At 41.4% G+C, this 23,750-nt stretch overlaps 2 protein-coding genes across 4 annotated transcripts in view; both read left to right on the top strand.

The window, feature by feature from the left end:
- Window positions 1–104: 104 nt before the first annotated feature.
- Window positions 105–20,637, top strand: LOC121700121 (glucagon receptor-like). The gene is made up of 14 exons (XM_042082876.1): window positions 105–179; window positions 5,659–5,746; window positions 5,892–5,994; window positions 8,127–8,234; window positions 8,373–8,494; window positions 13,703–13,809; window positions 14,666–14,822; window positions 16,693–16,852; window positions 17,224–17,284; window positions 17,477–17,546; window positions 17,748–17,839; window positions 18,618–18,756; window positions 19,827–19,868; window positions 20,127–20,637. Exons 2-14 carry the CDS (start codon window positions 5,696–5,698, stop codon window positions 20,196–20,198), a joined length of 1,284 nt encoding a protein of 427 aa, XP_041938810.1. The 5' UTR covers window positions 105–179; window positions 5,659–5,695; the 3' UTR covers window positions 20,199–20,637.
- Window positions 20,638–23,138: 2,501 nt separating this feature from the next.
- Window positions 23,139–23,750, top strand: part of wdr90 (WD repeat domain 90) — a 41,218-nt gene continuing 40,606 nt past the window's right edge. For 2 of the 3 annotated variants that reach the window (XM_042082522.1, XM_042082520.1), the window contains exon 1: window positions 23,139–23,562. In XM_042082522.1, coding sequence (XP_041938456.1) covers window positions 23,550–23,562 — 13 coding nt within the window. In that variant the 5' untranslated portion in view covers window positions 23,139–23,549. The remainder of the gene's footprint in view (window positions 23,563–23,750) is intronic. The other variant, XM_042082521.1, reaches the window with a different exon arrangement.

The following is a 23,750-nucleotide window of genomic DNA, read 5'->3' as shown; positions in this document are numbered from 1 at the left end:
CACACACGCACACACTCACAGAAGGCGAAAGGGGCAGGCTGTGGTGTGATATAGCTCAAAGTAGCCATAGGTGACGTAGAGAAGAGGAGGCAGGTCTTGAAGAAGTTGCACACGACTGCGAGCAAAATTCAAGGGCATGTGCCGAACTTCACAGACCTGTCGCAACCTAACAGAAGCAGGTAGGCTAGTAAATGGTTAATCTTTCTCACTTGAAAATATTTCCGTTTTAGGCTATTTCAGTTCATGAATCCATCTCTCATCTTTGCATAGTTTGATTGATGCTTGCCATTGATGTTATTGATAGGCTACAGGCTATTTTGGGCTTGTCACTTTAGCTGTTTTTTCTCCGAATAATCTGGGAATAAAGAGCTTTTGGGAAGACGGGGTAACTCAGCTAATTAGATGCCAGGTCATTCCGACAGTCTTTAATTGAGGAAAAGATATCTGCTCTGTACCAGCACCAATTCGTGTGTTGGTATGCGTGCTTTCTTTCAACGCCAGTAAGTTTATGCAGTTTTATGGCACAGTATGTAGGCTATACGTTGCTTTCACAGTAACGTTATTCATTCATATGGTAAGGAATGCATTCAATCCTAGCCATCTGGTCACCTATTTATTTTGAACCCTTCTCAAAGTATTTCCGTTTGTGTTGCATGCATTATATAGGCTACTATACAATTATAAATATACAAGCCTTTATGGACCGAATAAGAAATACTTATTATTATCAACTTGCAATAAGCATTAATAACACATACAGGTGTGTAGACAGGTGTGCGAATGAGTAACATCGCTCAGACTAGAGAAGATCGAGCCACAGGTGGTGTTTCAACGGTGTGGACAGGCGCAAGAGACCTACTACAGCGGACTAGGCTATACTGTAAAGGCGCAGTCAGGAATTTTACGCAATTTCCATAAAAAAATGTGTCAAATTCAGCAACGACCGCTGCCCGTTCTTTGTGTAGGTAAAACCCAAGAATACGCACAATATTAAGTTGTTATAAGCAGCCTTAATTGCTTTAGAAATGTAAGTATGTAATAACATTGCTTCACATTTCTGTTTGCAATTCAACGTGAATTTTGAGCCCGGTAGCAGCTTATAGGAATGAAATGCGCATATCATGATCCATATCACGCTCCGATATCATGTTTCATGTAAATGCTTGGAAAACGAATTATTAATGAATCACCGATTCAAAGTAGGAGACTAATCTTTATATTATTGTCTGTTCCAAATCACATTGATTGCAGCCCTATCACCAATCTGAATTTCAAAATGGTATGGGAACCGAACCAAACTCCTATACTCCCGCCTCGTCTTTGTTGCTTTCATGATTTCGTTTTACAAGTTTCTTGTATTAAAAAGGAGATACACAATGGCAAGCCAGCTGGAATCTGCCACTCTCTTTGTCTCTCTCCTGCGCGCGCAAGGTACGTTCCCAATTAAGTGAAGTATCCGTAGGAGTGCCGGCAAGGGCGTAGGTTTGGTCTGAGCTTTGGTGGGGACACTACCCACTAACCCCCCCCCCCCCCCCGAAAAAAAAAGCTAAGATGTATGAAATGATTAAAATGTGCTACTGTCCAACTTGATCTAACTACACTGTGTAGCCTACATAATCTGATTTTAATATGTAGGCTACAGATATGTAGGCTATATTTAACATTTATTTTCTATTTGTTATGAAATCATGCCCATTTAAGCACAGCTCAGTTTTAAGAAACTTAAATACATGCATGCTTAGCATTTTGTGAAAAGAAATCATTAAGGCTACATTGACAAACACTTAACCGTGAGCTGCCTGTATACTGATTATAATATTTACAGATATCTATAGGCGATGTAAGCACATGTTTGCTATAATTTATTTCAAAACCGGATTACTCTGGAACAGCTAACTATCCACGGGAATGCATTACACCTTTGTGTTCGTTAAGATCTGCTGTTTATTCTGATATATGGTTTGTCATGTGTTGCGTGAAGAGTGTGTAGGCCTGGCCTACGATATTCCACCGAGACGAATGGATGTGGAGATGGGCGCAGAGAATAATTATTAAATCTCTTGAAGTTATTTTTCTCGCGAACTGTTTATCACAGCAAACAGTGGCTAGCACCGTTTAAAAGCTGAGAAAAGGCTCTTTCATGTGACACATGTGTGATGAGAGTAGCCTACTTCTCGAGGAGTTCAACAGAGAAGAATGGGTGAATTTGGACGCACTTAATGGTTGTAGTGAAGTAAAGCTGAAGCACTGCATGCTGCGCAGGAGACTGCGGCTCACTGGTAGTTATTATAGGTAACTTCAAATCAGCGCGATTTACCCTTATAGGCTACTGCACATTACAAGATCTGTACGAGATGATCCGCAGCACTGAAGTGAGAAATGATTTAACTCTTTGTGTAGCGCATGTGAGCGCTTTTCCCCCCATTTCAACCTGAATATTGGTGGGGACATTTCAGTCGTAATTTGACATTGGTATGGACACGTCCCACGGTCCACACGCAAATCTACCCCCCTGAGTGCCGGCATAGCTACGCCGTGGAGTTGACGCAGAAGCATGTTGAGGCCTTTAGATCTGCTACGTGCAGACCCTATTAGGACCCAAAAAGTAGCATCCTTGCATGCACCATGGCGTTGGTGCATTTTGACATTGTAAACGTTCACGAGGAAGAGTGAAACGCACTTTGCAGTAAAGCGCGCTACTAAACTACTAAATGTCTAAATTTGTGGTGCCTCATATCTCTCTTTGGTGCCCTATGCACAGTGCGTGATGCACGTGGTGGGAGCGGCGGCACTGGTAGGGTGAGATACCTCTCTGGCAGAGGCGGACAGAGTACACAGCTTCATTACTTGAGTAAAAGTACAGATACCCTTTGCTAAATTTTACTCAAGTACAAGTAAAAGTACAACAGTCAGATGTCTACTTAAAGGATTCCAGTGTGATTTTGACCTAAAGTGGCTTGAAACATGATACCAAGTGTGAACGTATGTCTCATAGCTCACCTCAGCTTGTCCCCTGCACTCAGAAATCTGGCGCTAGTTAGCCAATGCCACCAACAGGGTTTCGTTGTGGTGTCTCGGGCATCGGCCTAGCCATGCAAATAAATCACTGTTTTACACCATTTACTAGGCTCAAAGTAGCTCACTTCATTGGTAGACTTCCGAGGGCCTTGACATTTAAAACGAGACATGGAGAACATTGAAAAAGCACTGGTAGATTATTTACAAGACGATTCATACAGACAGTACCTTAAGGAATTTTACCGTTCGACGCCATCTTGAATTTAGTAGAGATAAGTAGAGCTACTACTTGTTTTTAAAAGTACAAGAGTAGCCTACATTTTCTAAATATTGCATTACTACTGCCACAGTGCTTACATTTATGTACAGAAACGTCCTACATGGAGTTATGAAAAATGTTAATGTTAATACCTTGGAGAATGTAAAATGAATTGGAAGTAAAATCAAGTCATTTTCATCTTTTTACCATGTTGCCAGGGATGGGCAGTATTTCTAATACATGTATTTAACCCTTAAAGGTGTAGGTTTTTGAACGTTCTAAGTTCCGCAACAATTGAAGGTTCTAAAATTCTATGTTGAATTCAATGAACCCAGATATTCTTTAGAATGTTCACTTCTCAACATTCCTGTCACACCGGTGTGACGGTACTCCTTTAAGGGTTAAAATACGTATTTCAAATACAAAATACTATTTTATAATTGAAACACTTGAAGCGAAAACTATCATTAACTTGTTCAGAAAATTGAAATAGTCTGGCGAGGTGGGGCCACAGGTTGGCACATTCCCGGGATGGACCTGCTGCGTCTTCATCCATTGTTTCGTCCATGGTTTCATCTCTTATCTAAATCTGACCATGGAGTTGACTTTGGTGGAAAGCTGAAGGTGATTGCTGATAGGCTGTCCCAATCAGTGGCGCCTGCACAATCCAATCACGTTTGAGAGGGAAGCAACAAATTGAGGGTTTCCGAGATTTTTCTTTTTTCCTTTTTTTTTAGAAGTAGTAACAGGTACTCACGGTTATGGATAGAAATGTAGTGGAGTAAAGAGTACAATATTTGCCTCTCAAATGTACTTGCCTCAAAAATGATACTCGAGTAAAGTACAGATCCCTCAAAATTGTACTCAAGTACTGTACTCAAGTAAATGTACTCCGTTACTGTCCGGCTCTGCTCTCTGGTGTGTTTCGTTTTGCCCTGGGTTAAAATAACATGCAGCCTACTGTTTTTTTGCACAAACGCTGCTAATAAATTTATATTTAAATAAACATTAACACAAACACACGCTACTTCCTGCAAAATCCCTGATTGTTCTGTATGTGGTCTACAAAAACGTTTGAAATTGAAATTGATTAAATTAATCGTCAAAATCAGTCGATAATGATTTTTTGTTTTGTTTTACACTGCTTGAGGCAATGTGGTATTTTGGATGAGGATTTGGCCATGATAATTGCATGCATGGTGTGTGCGTGTGTGTGTGCGCGCGCGTGTGTGCGTGCGTACGTGTGTGTGTGTGTGTATGCGCGCGTGCTGTGCTGCGCATACCCAGTCGTGCTCCCTGCTGCTATGGTCTAGCTCTGCATTGGCTTGCTACAGGGAACACACAATGCAGAGAGAGCGAGAGAAAATGAGTGAAATGCACACAAGCCTACATATGGATGATATGGGCATAACAAGCACCCCATTATGTGTCTTAGTTAGAGAGTTTACGTTTGGTTTAGTGTGTCATGTGAATAGGGAAGAGGAGGGTAATTGTGATTAAGCTATACATTTTTCATCTTACATTACTTCTTAAAGGCTTGCAGTTTGGCGAGTCATTTTACTGATCAGATCATACACACAGCAAAAAAGAGAAATGACCAAAGAATCTGTGATATTACAGTAGTTGGTAGTTGGTACCGAAGAATTTGTTTGTATTTGACAGTATTGGTTGGTGCCTGCATCAGGGACTTGTGTGTCGTCTGGTCATGTTGCTGATTGGATCATAAACGGCCACAGCAAGGAAGAGGAATGACAGAAGAATTTGTTGGTGCTTGTTGGTATTCGTGGGTGCCCGCATTAAGGGCTTGCATTTTGTTTGGTTATGTTGCTGATCAGATCATAAATGGTTGTTGTTGGTGTTTTTTTTTTTACTTTGTTTTGTTGTTTGAGTGCTCTTGGGTTTTCACCTTGTTGCATTCATGTTAATACTATTTTGTTTAATGTCATTTTATTTCATTCAATCTTACTCCAATTATTATGTGTAATGGTGAACGATTAAGATATTGGGATTTTAGCTCCACATACATTTGGGTATTAGCCTATTTTAGTTCCAAGTGGTTTCCCTGCCAGACAGATTTGGGGAAGAAGTCTAGAGAGAAGTGAGCCGATCAACTGCCGATCAGGAGTGTTGGCTTGTCTGACTCTTGTGTTGTGAATAAAGAAGTTATAACCAAATTGTAATCTGTTGTCATTTTACCCACATCTGAGAGAAAGCAGAGTGTGAACTCTGCAAACCCACACAAGTGATCAGACTACAAAAGAATGAAAGAAAGAAAGAAAGAAAGAATCTCTCCACGTAGTGAAGTGTGGTAGTTGGGCATGCATGTCTTTGTGTGTGGGTGACCGTGGCCTTGTGGGTGATGGACGTACATTTTCCTACAGTATCCGTGCAGGCAGAGACAGGGAGAGGAGAACAGCCATGCTCCTTGCTGGATGGATAGTGGGACATCTCTGTTGGATGGCTCTGCAGGTGAGTCAGCAACAACTCTCCCTTACATACACACACACACACACACACGCACACACACACACACACACACACACACACATTCTCTCTCACCAGATTACCTGTGTGTGTGTGTGTGTGTGTGTGTGTGTGTGTGTGTGGACCTCAGTGGGAAAGCGCATTTGGGAAAGTGCTGGAGGAAACCTACAGAAAATGGCTTCAGTATCAAGACGACTGCTTGAGACAGATCCAGCAAGACCCACAACCAGCTGGTAATCTTAAATACACATACACATTTATATCTTCAGGACAATGTACTGCTTACTGTATATATGCAATGATATCTCTTAATCACTTTTCCATCCAATATGAAACTACATCAGTTGCAAATGGCAATGGACCCTTATGCTGGCGTAATGTGCTGAACCTTAGTATGAAATGAATTATTGGAGAAGAATCACTTCTCCAGAAGAATCATTCAAAATGTGTAACTTATACATATTGTTATAGAGCCCCTGTGATTTTTGCTGACATTTTCTGGCAATGGTCAATTACCTTTTGTGTAGTTTAAGATGTTGTAGATATTAATGTATATTGTGTATATATTGTATAAGTCTGTCAGGCTCAGAAAGACACGCACACACACACACACACACACAGACACACACACGCACACACGCACACACACGCACACACACACACACACACACACACACACAGGTGTGTTGTTTTGTCTTCTCTTTCTGCTTTTATTCATTCTTCCTAATGGAATTTGACTTTAGCTAATGAGATCTGAGGGGAGATGCTGTGGTGTGCAAACTTTGATTTACAGTTTTTCTCGATTGCTTTTACCTGCTTAAGTAAACTGGAACCCACTTGGTCTTCATGACTACTTTCTTTGCACAGCAGAAGTCATCTCTTGCGAATGTGTTCACACATTTTCATTGGGTTCACACATTTCTTACACCCTTTTGCAAAACAGTTAGCACAGGTGTCATTCAAAAGCCCCAAACTCTATTGGTTTTCCCATGCTAAACAAAAGGAAAACATATTTTCACAGGTGGTATAGATTCCTTGCATAAGTCTAAATCTCTTTTACACCTGTGTGAAACTCCTTTGCACAATTCTTCAATCAGCAATCATTCATTATACATAAGAGATGTCTGTTTTGTGTTGCTATTTGCAAGTATTGATCTAATGCACATTTAGACAAAGTACTGTATTGCCTATTTGGTGGAGAAAACAGTACAAAAGGTGTTTACTGTAGGTTTATTTCGATGAAAGTTGTAGTTCAATGAAAAGTACAGTATCTTGCTAGGTGTTTGCTGTATGTCTTACATGTCAATGACAGTTACATCTTGGGAGGAATTAATAAATTATTTTTTTACAGTATTCAGTACATTTTGTCTTTTCACAGTTTTTTTCTGATACCAGAAAAATGACTAAGTAATGAAACAGACAGCAAAAATGCTCATTTTGAGAACTAGATTTTGCATTTTGTTGTCAAGTGTTTAATGATTGATTAAAGAGTGTTTTTGAATTGGCAACAAGTTGTAGTGTTTGAAGGCAAGATTTGCTTTTGCTGCATGTTTTAAGTGTTTTGAGAGAGTAACAGCCTTTTGCAAGCAAAATGTGTCATTTTGTCCAGAGTGCTTTTGTTCAGACACGGGTGTTAACTGTTTTGAGAATGTGATGTTAGAGTTGACACAGGTATCAAAACGATCGAGAAAAACTGTAATTGGCCACATATCATCATATATTCATTTCCATTTCATTTCCACAGCTCCTTTCAGTACAAGAGAAAACGATGAATAATGATCCTCATTTCTCCCACCCAGGGTTTTGATCCTTTGTCCAAATCATGGGCACTTAATAATGAAGATAAAAAAAACATATTTCTCGAGGAGTTCGAGGTAATTTGTAATACAGTGGTCTTACATTTGTGAAGCTTCCACATAAAGACACTCTCCCCAACACATTAAAGACATTCATGAATAGTATAATGAGACTTGAGTAGAGATATTATACGCAGAGCGGAATAGCAACTCCCCTCTGATATTGCCAGAATGTCAAGCAGTATCATTCCATTGACGGCAAAGTAAAGAAGAGCAGGGCTACAGTAAAAGTATAATTTGATCTAACTCTATTCTGATTAGGTGCTCTCAAGCGCTTTAGAGTGTTTCATCAGAATAGACATTTTGGCCTATTTAGATACAGCAGGCAGTCCGATTGACCGTATACAGTACATGGCTGTTCAAAAACAATGAACGGAATACACCACCTTTTAATTCCGATTAAAATTCTGATCGGATCAGGTATTTTTATTCCGATTGAGGTGTTTATCTCTCTCTCTCCCTCCCTCTCTCTCTCTCTCTCTCTCTCTCTGTGTGTGTGTGTGTGTTAGGCATCTACTGTAACAGATCCTTTGATTTGTATGCTTGCTGGCCTGATGGAGTGCCTGGAATGTTGGTAAATGTTTCCTGTCCCTCCTACCTGCCCTGGGCACAGACTGGTAACACACACACACACACACACACACACACACACACACACACACACACCACATATATAATTAGCTGTATGTATATCACACTTATGTGTGTATGTGTGTGTGTGTGTGTGTGTGTGTGTGTGCATGTGTGTGTTACAGTTCAGCATGGTGTGGTGCGTAGGCGCTGTGGTCTGGATGGGCAGTGGGTGAGAGACTCAGAGGGTCAGCTGTGGAGAGACATGTCCGAGTGTGAGGAGGAACAGAGCACATACATCCAGGAGGTAAACACACACACACACACATACACACAGACACACACACACACACACAAACGTGTTCCTCTATGTACATTGCCCACCGCCACAATTTGTTCTCTTAATTAGATTGGAGAAATTCCAAGATGAAATGGAGATAGGCTTACTCCAATATTTTAGAAACAGGCCAGTCAGAAATTGAGCTCTGTGAGTCTACCCTAAAATTCCCTCAGAATTTTAAACAAGCAACAGTGTATGGAAGTGGATTGGTTCATGCTGAAATCCAATCAACTGCCTTCACTCAGACTCTCCTGGCTGAACACCTGACACCATCCTCTGCAAGTCCACGTCAGAGGACTCCAGCACACTACCAGGACACTCGTGTTCCTTGGTGTGTACCCCTGCTTTGATGTTGCAACAAACTCAACAAAGGGAAAAACACATTAAATGCACTCAACATAGACACGCACATATAAAGGGAAAAGGTGCCATAAGCTGGAGGAATATTGAGGGGCCCAATATTATAGTGTTTCACAGGGAGCCACATTTATAGCAGCATCCCTGCACACACACACAGATACCATTGGCGGAGCGAGGGGGTGGCTTCGGGGGCTTAAGCCCCGAATCTTTTTTTGTATGTGTTTTCAATTTCCAACGATTCTAGTTTCTAATTTAACTTCCCCTCGGTTTCTCTATAAATGTTACAAAATGTAGGCTACTATTACTAAGCAAATATCCCTTATTTTCAAAGCCCAATATTGACAGATAATCTGATTTCCCACACGATGAGTTTAGGCAATGCCAGAGCCTAGATGTAGTGCTTTACGCCAAAAACCTGGCAGGAAAGTTCAGAGCGGCGCAGTCAGTTTTAACTAGCCTGGTCCTTACCACCTGTGACTACGTTTCTCTTCGTCATACAGTCTGGAACAAAGTAATAATAATCTGTCTCCGTAATGGGCGGATGCTTATTTTGAGGTTTAAAATCATTGGAGTTCCCTTAACCAATCAGCAACGTTTGGTAATGACGTATGCTGTGCGCCGGAGTTCAGGCTCTTACGCTTCCCACTTCTGCTCTCAGTAGTAAACAGACCGCTGGCTAGTATGCAGGCTACCTGACCGCCAGGGCAGTCTCTTCGTAGTGGATCTCTAACTTGCGCCAGCCACAGACCGAGAGTTGTATACCAAAAGCGTCACGTCGCCGAGATTATATCAGCTCTTGTCACACGCCAGTTTTCCCTCTTATCTCTTCTCGCCGCTTATCAGACGATTGTTGTTCTACGCAGCCCGGTGACTTCGTCGGAGCTTACTTCGTTCTCCACGGGCTGTTCAGACTACACTCTCGGATAAGTTGGATTGTACTGACGACCTACGTGTTATTTAACCTGGAGCTTGCTCGGTTAAACTAACAGTTGTTCGGCATAAAACAACGCACCTTGAGCCATGCTCGGTGACTGGCTAACGTTACTGTCCACAAGCACGGTAGCCTCGCCTGGAGCCCAGCTCGGCCACAGGCTAGCCTCTGTCAAACACAAACACGGAGCGGTTTACCTTGAGCCCAGCTCGGTAACCGCTAGTCCCAGTCAAGCACAATCACAGCAGCCTTGCCTTGAGCTCCGCTCGGTAACCGGCTAGCTCACGTCAAGACACACCGCCTCGCCTTGAGCCCCGCTCGGTAGGGTAGCTAGTAGCTAACATTCCATTCCTTAAGTAGGCTAGGCCTATGCCGCATTGATTTTGTTAAGGTAATTTGAGAGTAGGGGGGAGAATAACGAGCAGCAAACGTTTATTTGAAAACATGATAAGTAGTGATGCATGTAGTACACTTGTGCGTTTAGGTTTAGCTATCACCATCTGATAAATCAAACTTTTCCCAAAGCCAGTTGAAAAGAGAGTTATATGTCCTTGCCATTTATAAAATTGACAAGACAAGCCTCTTGCTCCTGCTTTAATTGGGTGATGCCCTTGAGAGTTGCGACAACTTTGCGGATAGCTTCTAGCGTCTCTTCCTCCGTCGCCATTGTTGCTGTGCTGTTGAACTACAAGCTTCGCTGGACTACAAGCAACTCGGCAGGCAAGTTCCGCATCATCATTCAACTGTTCGATGATTGGCGCGGCCGTAGGCGAACCGCATACTGTGGGTTGGGCCAGACTACGTGCGAGGCTGAAATCAAATTTTGGCCGGAAGTACGTAGGATGGTAACACCAGGCTAATTTTTAACAGCAAGCCAGTAAGAAAAACTATTGTCAAGACATTAGGCAATTAGGCTACTGTACCCCAGAATACAAAAATACACTTCAGAAAGACAGAAAGTTTGTTGTACTGTATTCATAGAGTCTCAATGACCGAATCAGTAGATTTACCTGTTGTCAGTTGAGTTCGTTCAATTCATTTATTGTAGGCTAGTAGCCTAGGCAAATATGAAAAAAAAAAACGGAGATGTAACGTGGCTACCGGCGGGATTTTGAACTTGCATGTTTCATGCATTTTAGGGCAAAAAATACCATGGGATTGATGTGTTCTCCATTTGAGGAACGTAATCAATTGCGGATGTGCACAGACAGCTCAGAAACAGAGCGCATAGGCCTAGGTTATAGGCTACTTTCACTTTCTAGAGTGCGCATTCATTACGTAAAAGATGCTTCATACCAAAACAACGATCAAACATTATCAGAAATGTATCATGACGTGTTGTCACAAAGACTTACTCCAATTAGAAAATCAAAACCAAAATCATGTAAGTGTAAGATATGAGCTACACCAGGCGCGTAACTAAAGCGTTCCGTTCGCGACGCGTAAAATTCATTTTAGATGAATAGCCTATTTTTTTCGAATGTACGCCCCACTGTCACTTCTGGTGTAGCTACTTCCATTGATTATAATGGAAGCTAATTGTTGCAGCAGACGGAACGCGAACGGAACGCTTCAGTTACGCGCCTGGTGTAGCTCAGCCCTAAGTGTTCTCTCATCGATGCCTATAGGCCTATAAGGAAAATGCGATTTCAGTTTGTAAAATGTATCCCCCCCCCCCCAACTGAATTAGTCCCCCTATGTGAAGCACTGAAGGGGGGAATTCCCCCCCATTTTGAAAAATGAATTTTAAGCCCTGGATTAAACTTAGCTTCATGTGTTCCACTGAACATTATAATAAGTGGGTTCACAATGTGTGGGGCTGTGCTAACCTGACCATAAGGCTACTTTGGACAGAGTTCAAAGTAAAAATTTATTGAGACAAGGTAGCATCCCATCTATCTAATCAGGGTTATCTCAGCATACTAGTCTATAATATACAAACTATAACTCATAAAAAACGCTTAATTAACTAAGTGCATGCTGATCAGATAGGCTATGCCTATAGACCCCTCTTGAAAGACCCAAAGTGCCAGTCAGATATAGGCCTACCTTGAGTCTCACATTTTTAAAGTCTCAATGTGTCCATTAGTTTACACAGAATTCACTAGAAGTCATTATTTAAGGGGTTATTTTTCAAAATGTTCTGTGTGTGACACTGGGCTAAGCCCCCAATGTTTCAAATGTTTGGCTCGGCCCCTGACAGATACACAAACAGAAATGCATGCTCCAGCTTTAAGGCTAGGCTATTTTGCTGTAACACCCCCACACACACTCAGGGACACACAGACACATACACACACCCATTCAGACAATACACACAAACGCACACATCTTCTTACATACACAAATTTAGTTTGAATGACATTTACAAAACGAGTGAGTGCTGCCATTATAGCAGACTAACAAACTGACATCTGCATTCCCCACTGGCAAATTTTCATTTCCCCAGGCACTTTTAGGCACAGTTGTACAGGGCCGCTATCTCTCCTTTCTATTTTGAAATTCACACAGACCTCTCCTGAGGTGGGTTATAGGACAGCATTTGCATTACTGTATGCTGATAAGAGCTTCAAGAGATACTAGTAATGTCAAGTATTTTTGCAACATGAATACATTTGAAACCAGCTATACTTTTCCACATGGCTTATACATACACACTACTGCAACGACTCTTATGTCACCAAATAATACAACTAAATATTACAGCCCCTGGCTATATTCAGACCATTAACTCTCAGTTTGACAGGGACATGTCTCACATTCTGGGCTGCATTCTGAGCACTTTCTTTTTTTCTTATTTCTGCCTGAAAGTTTGCCACTTCATTGATTATTGCTGTTGCTTAATAAACTGGAAGTGCAAAGCAGCTGTTGGGTTAACTGACCATTCTCTGGGTAAATCAATGTGATGCACCAAGATTACACATTCACATACTCACATCATAATGATGTGTGATGTGGTAGCTACATGCATAGACATAATATACATAGACGCCGCATCGACCGCTGCTCCCTACTAGCGCTGACGAGATTTGGAGCCGCCATCTTGGACCGGTCATCCACTCCACTCAGTGTAATCTGTTTGGCCGGTGCAATGAGCTGTCAGCACACTTAATTAATCATATCTCACTGAATACCGAACAGATTTTCACACGTTTTTTTTTGCTGCAAAGGTCATACATGTAGCTATGATACAGGCCACATTGTTCGAAAATACAAAATACAACCAATAGTACGGTAATGTTAAATCTTACTTGTGAAAAGTAAATCCCCCCGAGTATGGTCCGCCGATTTGAGCAGGAACATGCTGCACAGTGCTGTCATCTTGTGTTTTCTGCTGCAACGCAATGAGGAGTATGACAGGTCCAAGATGGCGGCCGCATTTCTTGTTTCCAGCAGCCAATGCGGCGTCTATGTATATTATGTCTATGGCTACATGCTTCTAGTTAAAGAGTTCAGTAAAGCCAATTGGCTGTTAGGTAATAAAAAGTACTGCTCTAATGAAGGAGCTGGTCTGGATGTTTCCTGGTCAATTACTACAGCACTCAAACATCTACTCTCATTAGAAAGGGAACACTGAATACCCAGGCTGCAGAGCTGTAGCATACGCGGTAGTGAGACGAAAACTGAACGAAGTAGAATGGCAAGGGACAAGTGATCTATTTAAACCCAAAGTCAAAGGAAATACTGTACTCGAAAGCAATACTTTAGAAAGCAATATATCAAGATGAAAGGGATGAGAAGCACTTTTCAGTAGATGAATTAAAAAGAGTTGTGCTTCTTCATTCTATGCCTAAGTTCTACCAAGCACAATGCTTTTTAAGAATGATGATGGTCAATAAGTGTTCATGGTTGGTGTGTGTGTGTGTGTGTGTGTGTGTGTGTAGCTGTGGTTAAAACAGGTCATGTTGAGTTTCCGGATCCTGTACACAGTGGGTTACACCCTCAGCCTCCTCTCTCTTCTCTCAGCTCTGATCATTCTACTCAGTATCAGGTCGGTCAGTTTATCTACCTGTATGTTTGTCGAGAAGTCCAGACATCCATCCGTCCACCTGGCCGTCCGTCTTTCCATCCATCCGTTGGTGCATTCATCCATCGGCCGTCCATCTGCCCATTCATCTATGATCCATCCATCCATCCACTCGGCAAGTTTTCACATACATCTCCGTTTCTTGAGGTCACCGAGTAATGACGGTATGGAAAAAACAAAAACAATCGGTTTTACCTAGCTTGAGTTGCTACAGCCAGCAGCTAAAGCAGTCAGGCAGCTACAGCGCTACACTCTGAGTTAGGGTTAGGGTTAGGGTTAACCCTAACCCTAGGATGTTCATGCCCTCAGAGTGTACTGTTCTCGAGCTGTTCTTTCATGAAGCATCACCCCTCTCTCAGCTGTCTTTGTTTCACATACTTGTGAGTTGTGGCTGGCTTTTACTGTTGTACTGATAGTGGTACCATCAGTCTTCACTCATGAATCATGTTCCTTTCTGGTCTGTCTCTTCCTTGGTCAATCACACACACTCTCTCGGTTTCTTACACTCTCCCTTTCCACCTCTGACTCTCACAGAGACATGCAATTAAAAGCCATTCAAATTGATTAATTAGTTTCATTATTACTCATTAATAAAGTGTTTGGTAAGTGTGGTATTGTCATTCTTTGTCATTCTCTTTGTTTGTGTGTGTGAGGGTTGGGTCCGGGGGTTCTTTCAGTTCAATTAATCTCGTTAAGTAGCGTATAGTGTTATGCCTCTCTGTCTCTCTCTTCTCTCTCTCTCTCTCTTTCTCTCTCCTCTCTCTCATGCACATTCTTTATGTCTTTGTGTGTGTGTGTGTGGGGGGGGGGGGGGGTATAGGAAGCTGCATTGCATGCGCAACTACATCCACGCCAACCTGTTTGTGTCATTCATCCTGCGGGCGGTGGCCGTGCTGCTGAAGGACTCCCTCATGGACCAGCACTGGAGTCGGCAGATCAACACACAGGCCGACTTACGAGACATGCTGAGTCACAGGGTAGCCAAGGCACACACACAAACACCATCTCATACACACACACACACACACACACACACACACACACACACACACACATACACACGCACACACACACACACACACACACACACACACACACACACACACCAATTAATCTGCAAAGACTTCAACTATTTCTCATTTTTGATATTGACATTTTGTCATTATAGATCACAATTACTTAAAGTAACCGTATGTAAAACATGTATTTCAATTAATCATAAAATTGCCCTGATATGTCACTAGACACTAAGAAATCATGTTCATTTCAAATACTTATATCACTGACAACAGTAGTCTGGCCAGGATATTGTCATTTAAAAAGTGAAGTTGCAGCCCTCAACTGATGTTGATGTTGTCACGTTGTGTTTTGGCCTAATGCGCCACCCTCCACCTATCTACTAATCACAAAGTCAGTAGTGTTTCGTCATCCGGTTGCCAACTCTGCCAGTCAGAGGGGAGGGGAAGGAGATACATCGCTCTACAGTAATTTGAAAGTGATTGTAGTACCAGTTTTTGGCCACAATCTTACATACGGTTCCTTTAACTAAACTTAATTAGAATTTAATAACATAATATAACATAACATAATGTAATATACAACTGTTTACACACGTTTTCAAAACTCTGTGTCTATTGTTCAAAACTCCACACACAAAACCCACAACTGCTTACACAAAATGCCTTAAATCTCCAGCAAAATGACACACAACAATCAAAATGTCGCAAACACATCTTTAAACCAAACATTCGCCTCACATTACAAACACTTTTTTCATAATATGACATTTTGGATACATCATGTAGCCTACACACTGTTGCTCAAAACCTAAAGCTCTTCTGTCTTAGGCTTTCTATATGAATTTCCACACAAGAGTGAAAGTTACGGTATCAACAAAGAGAAGTTAAAAATACACAGTAAAAATGCAATAAAAATAGTGATTTTTCACAAATAATTTGCTGTTGCGAATACAGTATTTTACAGCTAACAAGAAAAAAAGCAAAGCAGAATACAGTGACGATGTACATGGAGTTTTGAAAACACTGATTTTGCCTAAGACGGAAATGACTCCATTTTTTTAAATTGCTTTGCTTTTTCCAAAGACAAGTGTGTGTGTGTGTGTGTAGGTGTGTGTGTGTGTGTGTGTGTGTGTGTGTGTGAGTGTGTGGGTGTGTGTGGGAGGGGGGGGGGGTCGTGTACAGTAGTATTCATAGGCCTATAGACCCTCTCAACTGCAGAAACAAACAATCCTAAGCGTTCCTAAGGCATTTCTGGAGGCACAGAAAAATGTATTGAGCTAATGGTACTGTAACATGGGGACATCAACTTTTTGTAGAACATTACTGTAAGTCCAATTACTGTAATTTTCCTTTCAAAGTATCTGCATTGGTTCTGAATATTTCAACCGGAAATCCTCTAGGAGCAGATTGAAAAGGTCCATACCTATATAGAGAGTATATCTATTCATAGACCTATACTAAGGCAATGATTGGATGGTGTTCAGTAAAGTAAAGAGTGTTTACACATGTGAAGGGAGAGAGTGAAGCACTGGTGATTTAGTGTGGCAATTTGATTAGTTGTGTTTGATAAACGAAATCAAGTTACTTCCTGTTAGATTTTTGTGTGTTAGGTAGAAAATTGTGTGTGGTGTTTTGCAAAATGTATTTTAGTCAATTGAAAACTGAGTCAAACACTGAGAATTAGTGTATGGTTTTGCAGATTTGGTGTGGGGTAATGATGTTTGGAAGACATGTTTAGAAAATTGTGTGACAAGAAAAGATTTTGTGTGTAAGCAGTTGAAAAAAACTGTGTAAATGTAAAATATTGTTTTTCCTCTCTTTCTGTTAGGCTGCTATTGGCTGTCGTATAGCACAGGTTCTGATGCAATACTTTGTGCTGGCCAATCACTACTGGTTCTTTGGAGAGGCATTTTACCTACATTCAGTCCTAATCACCTCAGTCTTTACGGAAAACAACAAGTACCTGCCATACGTTCTTCTTGGGTGGGGTATGTGTAATATACAGAGCTACAGTGTGTTTATGTACATGTATACGTATGCGTACACACACACATGAATATAGGCCTACTTATAGACAGATACACTGATATTACACAAACAAAAAGACATTTAAATAAACACCCACAAATCCAAATTCATCTTGAACACATTATTTTGAATGTAAATGAGCCAAGTAGGCAGAAGCACTCAAAACATACACACACACATACTTTTTTTTGTGTGTACGTTTGTGTTAGAGTTTCATTTTTATTTGTAGATTACAAAGCACCTGATTGAAGGAAACACAGACACTCTCATGCAACACATGTGGTATGCCCCCCAACCGTGTGTGTGTGTGTGTGTTGGTGTTTATTTATAGGTACTCCCTTGATGTTTGTCATTCCATGGATGCTAATGAAACTGCTGAAGGAGAATAAAGAGTGAGTATGACATACACAAAGACAAACACACACACAGACACACACACACACACAGACACACACACACACAGATGGCAGAGGTTGATTTGGGGTTCAGAGGGGGTTGTTGGTTTGATGGTGGTAAATGAAAGAACAGGCCTTACTTAGGAGGTTTGTGTTTGTGTATGTGTGCTATGCTAATGCAATTTTCAGGTGTTGGGCGATCAATGAGAATATGAACTACTGGTGGATCATAAGAGTTCCTGTCCTGTTTGCTTCTCTGGTAACTGGTCCATATTTATGTGCATTTTGTAACTTCACACTGTACTATACTGTAAATATGCAGATTCATGTGCATTTGCTATTGTGCCACATATCTTTTTGAGGGAAAATCCCTCAGATAAGAGACTCAGGGATTCAGAGCTTATACTTTGGGATGAGTTTGTTTTCAGCAGCATTTAGATAACTGTTTGATTATCTGAAGGTGAACTTCCTGATATTCATGAAGATCCTGAAAGTGATTCTGTCGAAGTTACGAGCAGACAACCAACTTCGTTATCCTGACTACAAACTCAGGTGAGCCCTAGGAGAAGATTGGTCAGAAATATTGTGAACCTCAAAAATAGAATGCCTGAACACTGCTAATGTTCCACAGAAACCTTCATTCAGCAATGTTTCTGCGGTCTTCAACATGCAACATTTCTTCATGTGCTTAGTGGGTGCGCAGTTATGTTATGTGCACATATAGGTATGTTGACAGTACAGAGATACCAATAACATAAACCCACAAAGTTTATTTACAGGCAGTCTCGTTATCTGATGTCAAAGTTCTAATTAAGTTAAATCAGAAGTGGTGGGACTATTGATGCATGAATACAGAATGACTCTCTTTGTAGTGAAAGCCTATGGTCTACCCCCTGTTTCTTGACTGGCTCAATGCATACTGTAGTGCACTCACAGCTTGAGATTTTAAGTAGGAAGTTGTATACGTACCCAGAGTGACGGTTAGTGTTTTTCACCTGGGTGGTGGTGGTGGGGGTGGGAGGGGTGGGGGGGTATATAACAAGGAGTGTCCTTATAAATATGTGAAAAGGTTGGTATCTGAGGCCAAGATATACCAATGACTATATGTTTCTCCTAAACCCTTCAGTTTAAAAAATCATTGGATAGTAAGTCATCACAAAAGAGGACTATTAGAATGCTTTCTGTACATTTTCTATATGCATGTGGATCCAAAGAAGAGCTGAAGCAACATAATGATAAACGTGCCCCTGTCCCAACTTTTTTAAATCATGTCGCTAGTATCAAATTCAAAAAGAACATAGAATTTCCAAAATCATGTTTTGATTGGCAGATTGGCAAAGGCAACACTGACGCTCATCCCGCTCTTCGGCGTCCATGAGATGGTCTTCATATTTGCCACGGATGAGCAGACGAAGGGTGTGTTGCGCCTCATCAAAGTCTTCGTCACCCTCTTCCTCAGCTCCTTCCAGGTGAGCCCCTCAGAAACCTAATCCCAGTAGGGTCCAGATTTGGCCCAAATGTGTGTTCAATATTGGTGAACAGAGGCAAACACAAGTTCTTATTTATTTATTTTTTTAATGTAAATTATCTTTTCTGTAAACATTCCAAACTGTAATCCTTGTTGCATCCATGTTTGTTTGCTAATAACTATTTCCTCAGCTCTTTTGTGTATGTTTACACGTATTCACACTGAACTCAAAGCAAATTAAAAACTGTTTGGAAACTGCAAATATTTGACTTTGTTTGCCATTGTTAACGCACCTCTGGTCTGGGCCAGATTTAGAACCAGGAGAACCTGAACCCTTTTAACACACCTGGAGAAGGAAAAAAGGTCATAGCATAGGTACAATAGCATCATCAGCAGTCCAGACTATTGTTTGTTGATCATTGGATGACCCTTATGGGTGGTCAATTTGAGTGGTTAAATATTCATATACAAACCACAGACACAAACAGACACACACACACACACACACACACACACACACACACACACACACACACACACACACACACACACACACACACACTGGCACACATACACAACCCTTGAGAACCCATTGAAATAAAACCCCTATTTATATGAAACAAATCACATCCCCATGTAATATTGTTAGATTTAGATCAATTATGTTGTTATGTATGGAATTAGAATAGACTCATATGTTTTGTATGTGCGTATCACGTTTTGAAACTGCAGAAATGATTGTAACTTTAAAATTGACTTGATGTGTATATTTGTAATTGTTAATATTACAAATATACACTACACTACAAATCTATGGGTACGGATCAGTTTTACAGCAAAAATCATCCTATTTTACCGTTACAAAAATATTTTTCAGTTACAAATCAATGTTCTACACATAAAATCTGTCCCACAGTTACACATCTTTTTGAGACAGTTCTGGCACTTTCAGGTTGAATGGCCAATGGTGATGTTCAGGTTTGTTTAGCCTGAAGGCATACTGAAGTGTCTATTGTAGTTCCATAGTTATGAAGGTGCTATGCAATCATAATTAAATATCTCTACTTGCAGGGATTTCTGGTTGCTGTACTCTACTGTTACTCAAACAAAGAGGTTTGTGTGTGTGTGTGTGTGTGTGTGTGTGTGTGTGTGTGTGTGTGTGTGCGTGTGTGTATTTGCATGCATGTGTATAGTTTGACTACTGCACAAAAGCTTACTTTTACCACTTGTTGTGGGTGTAGATTTAGGAAGTTGCTTAGACAGTGAAACACAAACAATACAAATATGTCAAAATCAATGCACGTGAATAATTGACTGTGTGTGTGTGTGTGTGTGTGTGTGTGTGTGTGTGTGTGTGTGTGTGTGTCACAGGTAAAGGCAGAGCTTCAGAAGTGTCTGCAGGGATGGCGTCGGAGACTGGAGGTGATGTGCTGTGAGCAGTAAAAGTGTACGAGCACGGGGTGGGTGGGGCTTCTGCTTTTACTGATGCAGCACAACCAGCCAACCATCACGTGTCCCGTAGCCGTAGCTATCAGTCATGTCATTTTTAATGTAGTCCAATTCTCTTGTAAGTTGCTGTCCTGCTTATTGTGTTGACTGGTCTTTGTGGTCAGTGGTATTGGGTTTTTTCATGTATTGGTTACTTGTTGTAAGTGGTGTAGGTCAACATGGTGTGTATGTGTTTGTTTGTGTGTGTGTGTGTGTGTGTGTGTGCGCGTGCGCTTATATGTAAATTACACATATTTAACTGTGCTACATTTTTAGCTATTTTTAACATGAATTATTTACTTGTGCCATTCTTTATCATAGTATAGGCCTGCATCTATGATGTTGTATTGTTGTACAATGTCATGGTGAAGAAAGAAGTTAGACTTCTGTTAAATACAGGAGCAAATAAAAGTATTACAAAAGTTGTGTATTTCACTATGTGTCTTAATTTAATTTTTTGTATTTTCTAAAACAATAAATAGTCAAATGCCTTTAGCCTACATTTTGAAATCATATGAGATTGACTTTATTCTAGCCTAGAGTCAAGGAAATGAAATGTATAGCCTATTCATCCAAATGAATGCTTTAGCCCTTAGATAGCCATAGGCTACTTTTTATAGATCTTAACATAACAGACTTAGCCTACAGTTTGACATAACAGACATCAGAGACTACTTCAGAACGACGAGCTGCGGCTGACCTGGGAGCTGCATCTAACGTTAGGTGCCTGGAGCCTGCTGGAGATGCTGATCAACAAGATCGCCCATTGCTTCAGACTGCTTCCTGTGTGCTTCAGATTGCCAGTAAATTCTTCGGGTTGGTCAGTTATCAAGACAGCTTTGTGCAGTTTCGTACAAGTCACCTTGGCCATTTTTCAGCCGGTTAGATGCAACCTAATGGACTAATTTAACATGAAATGTTCTTTTTAAAATTATTGTATTTTTTAATTATTTGTTCATTTGTTTGTTGTCTGTCTTGAATGTCTTGGTGTCACGGGTACGCTGGCGCAGGGGCGTAGCACAAGATCCTGGGCCCGATGCATTGGCAGTCCTGATGGGCCCCCATAATAAATATAATAAAATATATTCCAGACTTCATAAGGGCCCTCCCTCCCCTTGGGCTCTAGTTAGCAGTACTGGTTTTGTCTGACGCCGCTGGTGACCATGCCACTCCGTCCAGTATCTTTTGTCCTGTGTCAAGGTCTTGTATGCAGAGCGCTTTGGGTTGCACTTAGCCTGGCCATCCCCTTGGTCTACGCTTCGCTTGTAGTCGTGGAGGGAGATGAAAATCGAGCGGAAGTACGTAGCAAGGCAAGGCCAGGCTAGGTTGCACTCTGTGCATACAAAAATGCGCTATAAATAAAAGTGACTTGACTTCAGATGGACCCTCTAAAGCAGCGGTCCCCAACCACCGGGCCGTGGGACATTCCTAACCGGGCCGTAGCCTACGACATGAGTTTAAAAAAATGCATGCAAACTAAACTCTATTTAATTCGCAATAATGTCACGTTTTTACATGGCATAGGCCTATATGCAGTTGTTTGATTGCACGCATGTTTGCATTTTGCAAGGTCTTATTTCTTACGTCTGTCTGTCCCGCCTTCAACACTTTACATATTGCCTTCAGCGCTGCGCAGCCTCAGGTCAGCTCACTTCACTTGATCAGTTCTTGGCGAATGGTAATGTCACACAAAGTTAGCTAAACTGCTAGAATGAGCAACAAAAAACAAGCATCTTTAGCAGGTCACTGGTCAGAGTGTTCGAGAGCCGCTGCAGAGATTTCTTACAGAAAAAAAGTCACCGCTGCACATTTTAGTGATGAGGACTGGGTGCCAAAACTCGCTTGTGTGGCATATTCGGGTTGCTTAATTACCTCAACCTGTCACTCCAGGGGAGAATGACAACTGTTTTTAAACTGGCAGATAAAGTCACTGCATTTAAAGCCAAGCTTGATTTGTGGGGACGAATGGGGACGGGGTGTATTTGATATGTTCCAAACAGTAGTGGGGGTTTTGGGAGAGACTGAGGCAGGGCCCTTTCTCTCGCAGCTGGTGCGCGATCACCTTGTTGCGCTTTCAAATGAGTTTGAGCGTTAGGCTACTTCCCATCCTCCAAAGATCCACGGCAAACCAATGAGTGGGTCCGCAACCCATTTGTCAATATCCCGAATAGTCATAACTTGTCAGCGCAGGAGGAAGAGCAGTTGATCGAAATTGCAAATGACGGTGGTCTTAAGAGTGTGTATGAGGAAACCTCTCTGGCGGGTTTTTGGATCAAAACCAAAGCAGAATATCCCGAGATAGCCGTAAAAGCGCTGAAAACGTTGCTACCATTTCCCACCACGTATCTATGCGAGGCCGGGTTTTCTGCAATGACTGCAACTAAGACCAAATTGCGCAATCGGCTGGACATTTCAAACACACTGAGGGTGTCACTGTCTTCCATCACCCCCTGATGGAACCTTCTTGTTGCAGGGAAACAAGCACAGGGCTCCCACTGATTATATTCGTAATGCACGTTTAGTTCCATTTGTTCCCATATTTTGTTAAGCATGTTCACACTTGATAGATGTAGCTTCAAGTTGTTCAATTTTCATAGTTCATATTGTTCAATTTTCACTTCTTCAAGTTCACGTTTTTCACATTTTTAAGAGTTCGTTACCTTCACTGTTAACTGAAGCTAGTTCTTTTCAAGTAATGCATGCGCAACACATTTGGAACATGGAACCCCCGACCCCCCGGTCCGTGAAAAAAAAAAAGGGAATCAAACCGGTCCATGGTACATAAAAGGTTGGGGACCCCTGCTCTAAAGGGCCTCTTCAGAAGGTCCCTCTCACTTTGAAATACACTACATTTCCCAGCAGTGATCTCGGGGTCGACGTAGAACGTAGATGTTACGCACTACCGTTGAAAACAGCGGCGGTCGCAGTCGCGGGAGAAGCAAGATTTGTTGTGATCATCCTTCTGAAGGCTGCAGTTTGAGCCAAACTCGCTAACTCTAGGTTGTTTTAGTGCGTGAGAGATAAGAAGATACAGCGCACAATTGTATAATGTATTTATCGTTAACGCCACATCTTTGTGCAAGTAGAAACATCAACAGGTGACATTGTCGCGGTGAACCGATTAAAAGCTAACGTTAACTTTTCTTACCTAACGTTAGTTAACTAGCTATCGATAGATAGGACAGCTAGCTAGCATAGGTAGTTATTTGCGTGTTTTGGCTCGTCAGTCTCACTGGATTGTGCTGAGTTAACTTATCCTCAGCTAGGCTATAAGCTACTTGCTGTCTACAGGGATCGAAAAAAGTTATGTCTTCAAGGGGTAAGGAAAATGTGCAGGACACTAACATTACCTAACTTGCTTATTGTGCGTGTTCAGAGAAACTTAACGTTAACGTCACTGTGTTACCCAAGATCCTTTTATTTATGTCTGGTGGTGGAGAGTACATCTTAGTTAACATTAGCAGTACAGAATGTTTTCATCTATTGCATGATGTGTGTAACTGTATA

Source organism: Alosa sapidissima, chromosome 24 (genome assembly GCF_018492685.1).
Source record: "Alosa sapidissima isolate fAloSap1 chromosome 24, fAloSap1.pri, whole genome shotgun sequence".
Classification (NCBI taxonomy): Eukaryota; Metazoa; Chordata; class Actinopteri; order Clupeiformes; family Clupeidae; genus Alosa; species Alosa sapidissima.
Note: the sequence above shows the minus strand (reverse complement) of the source record. Positions and strands in the feature narration are given on the sequence as shown.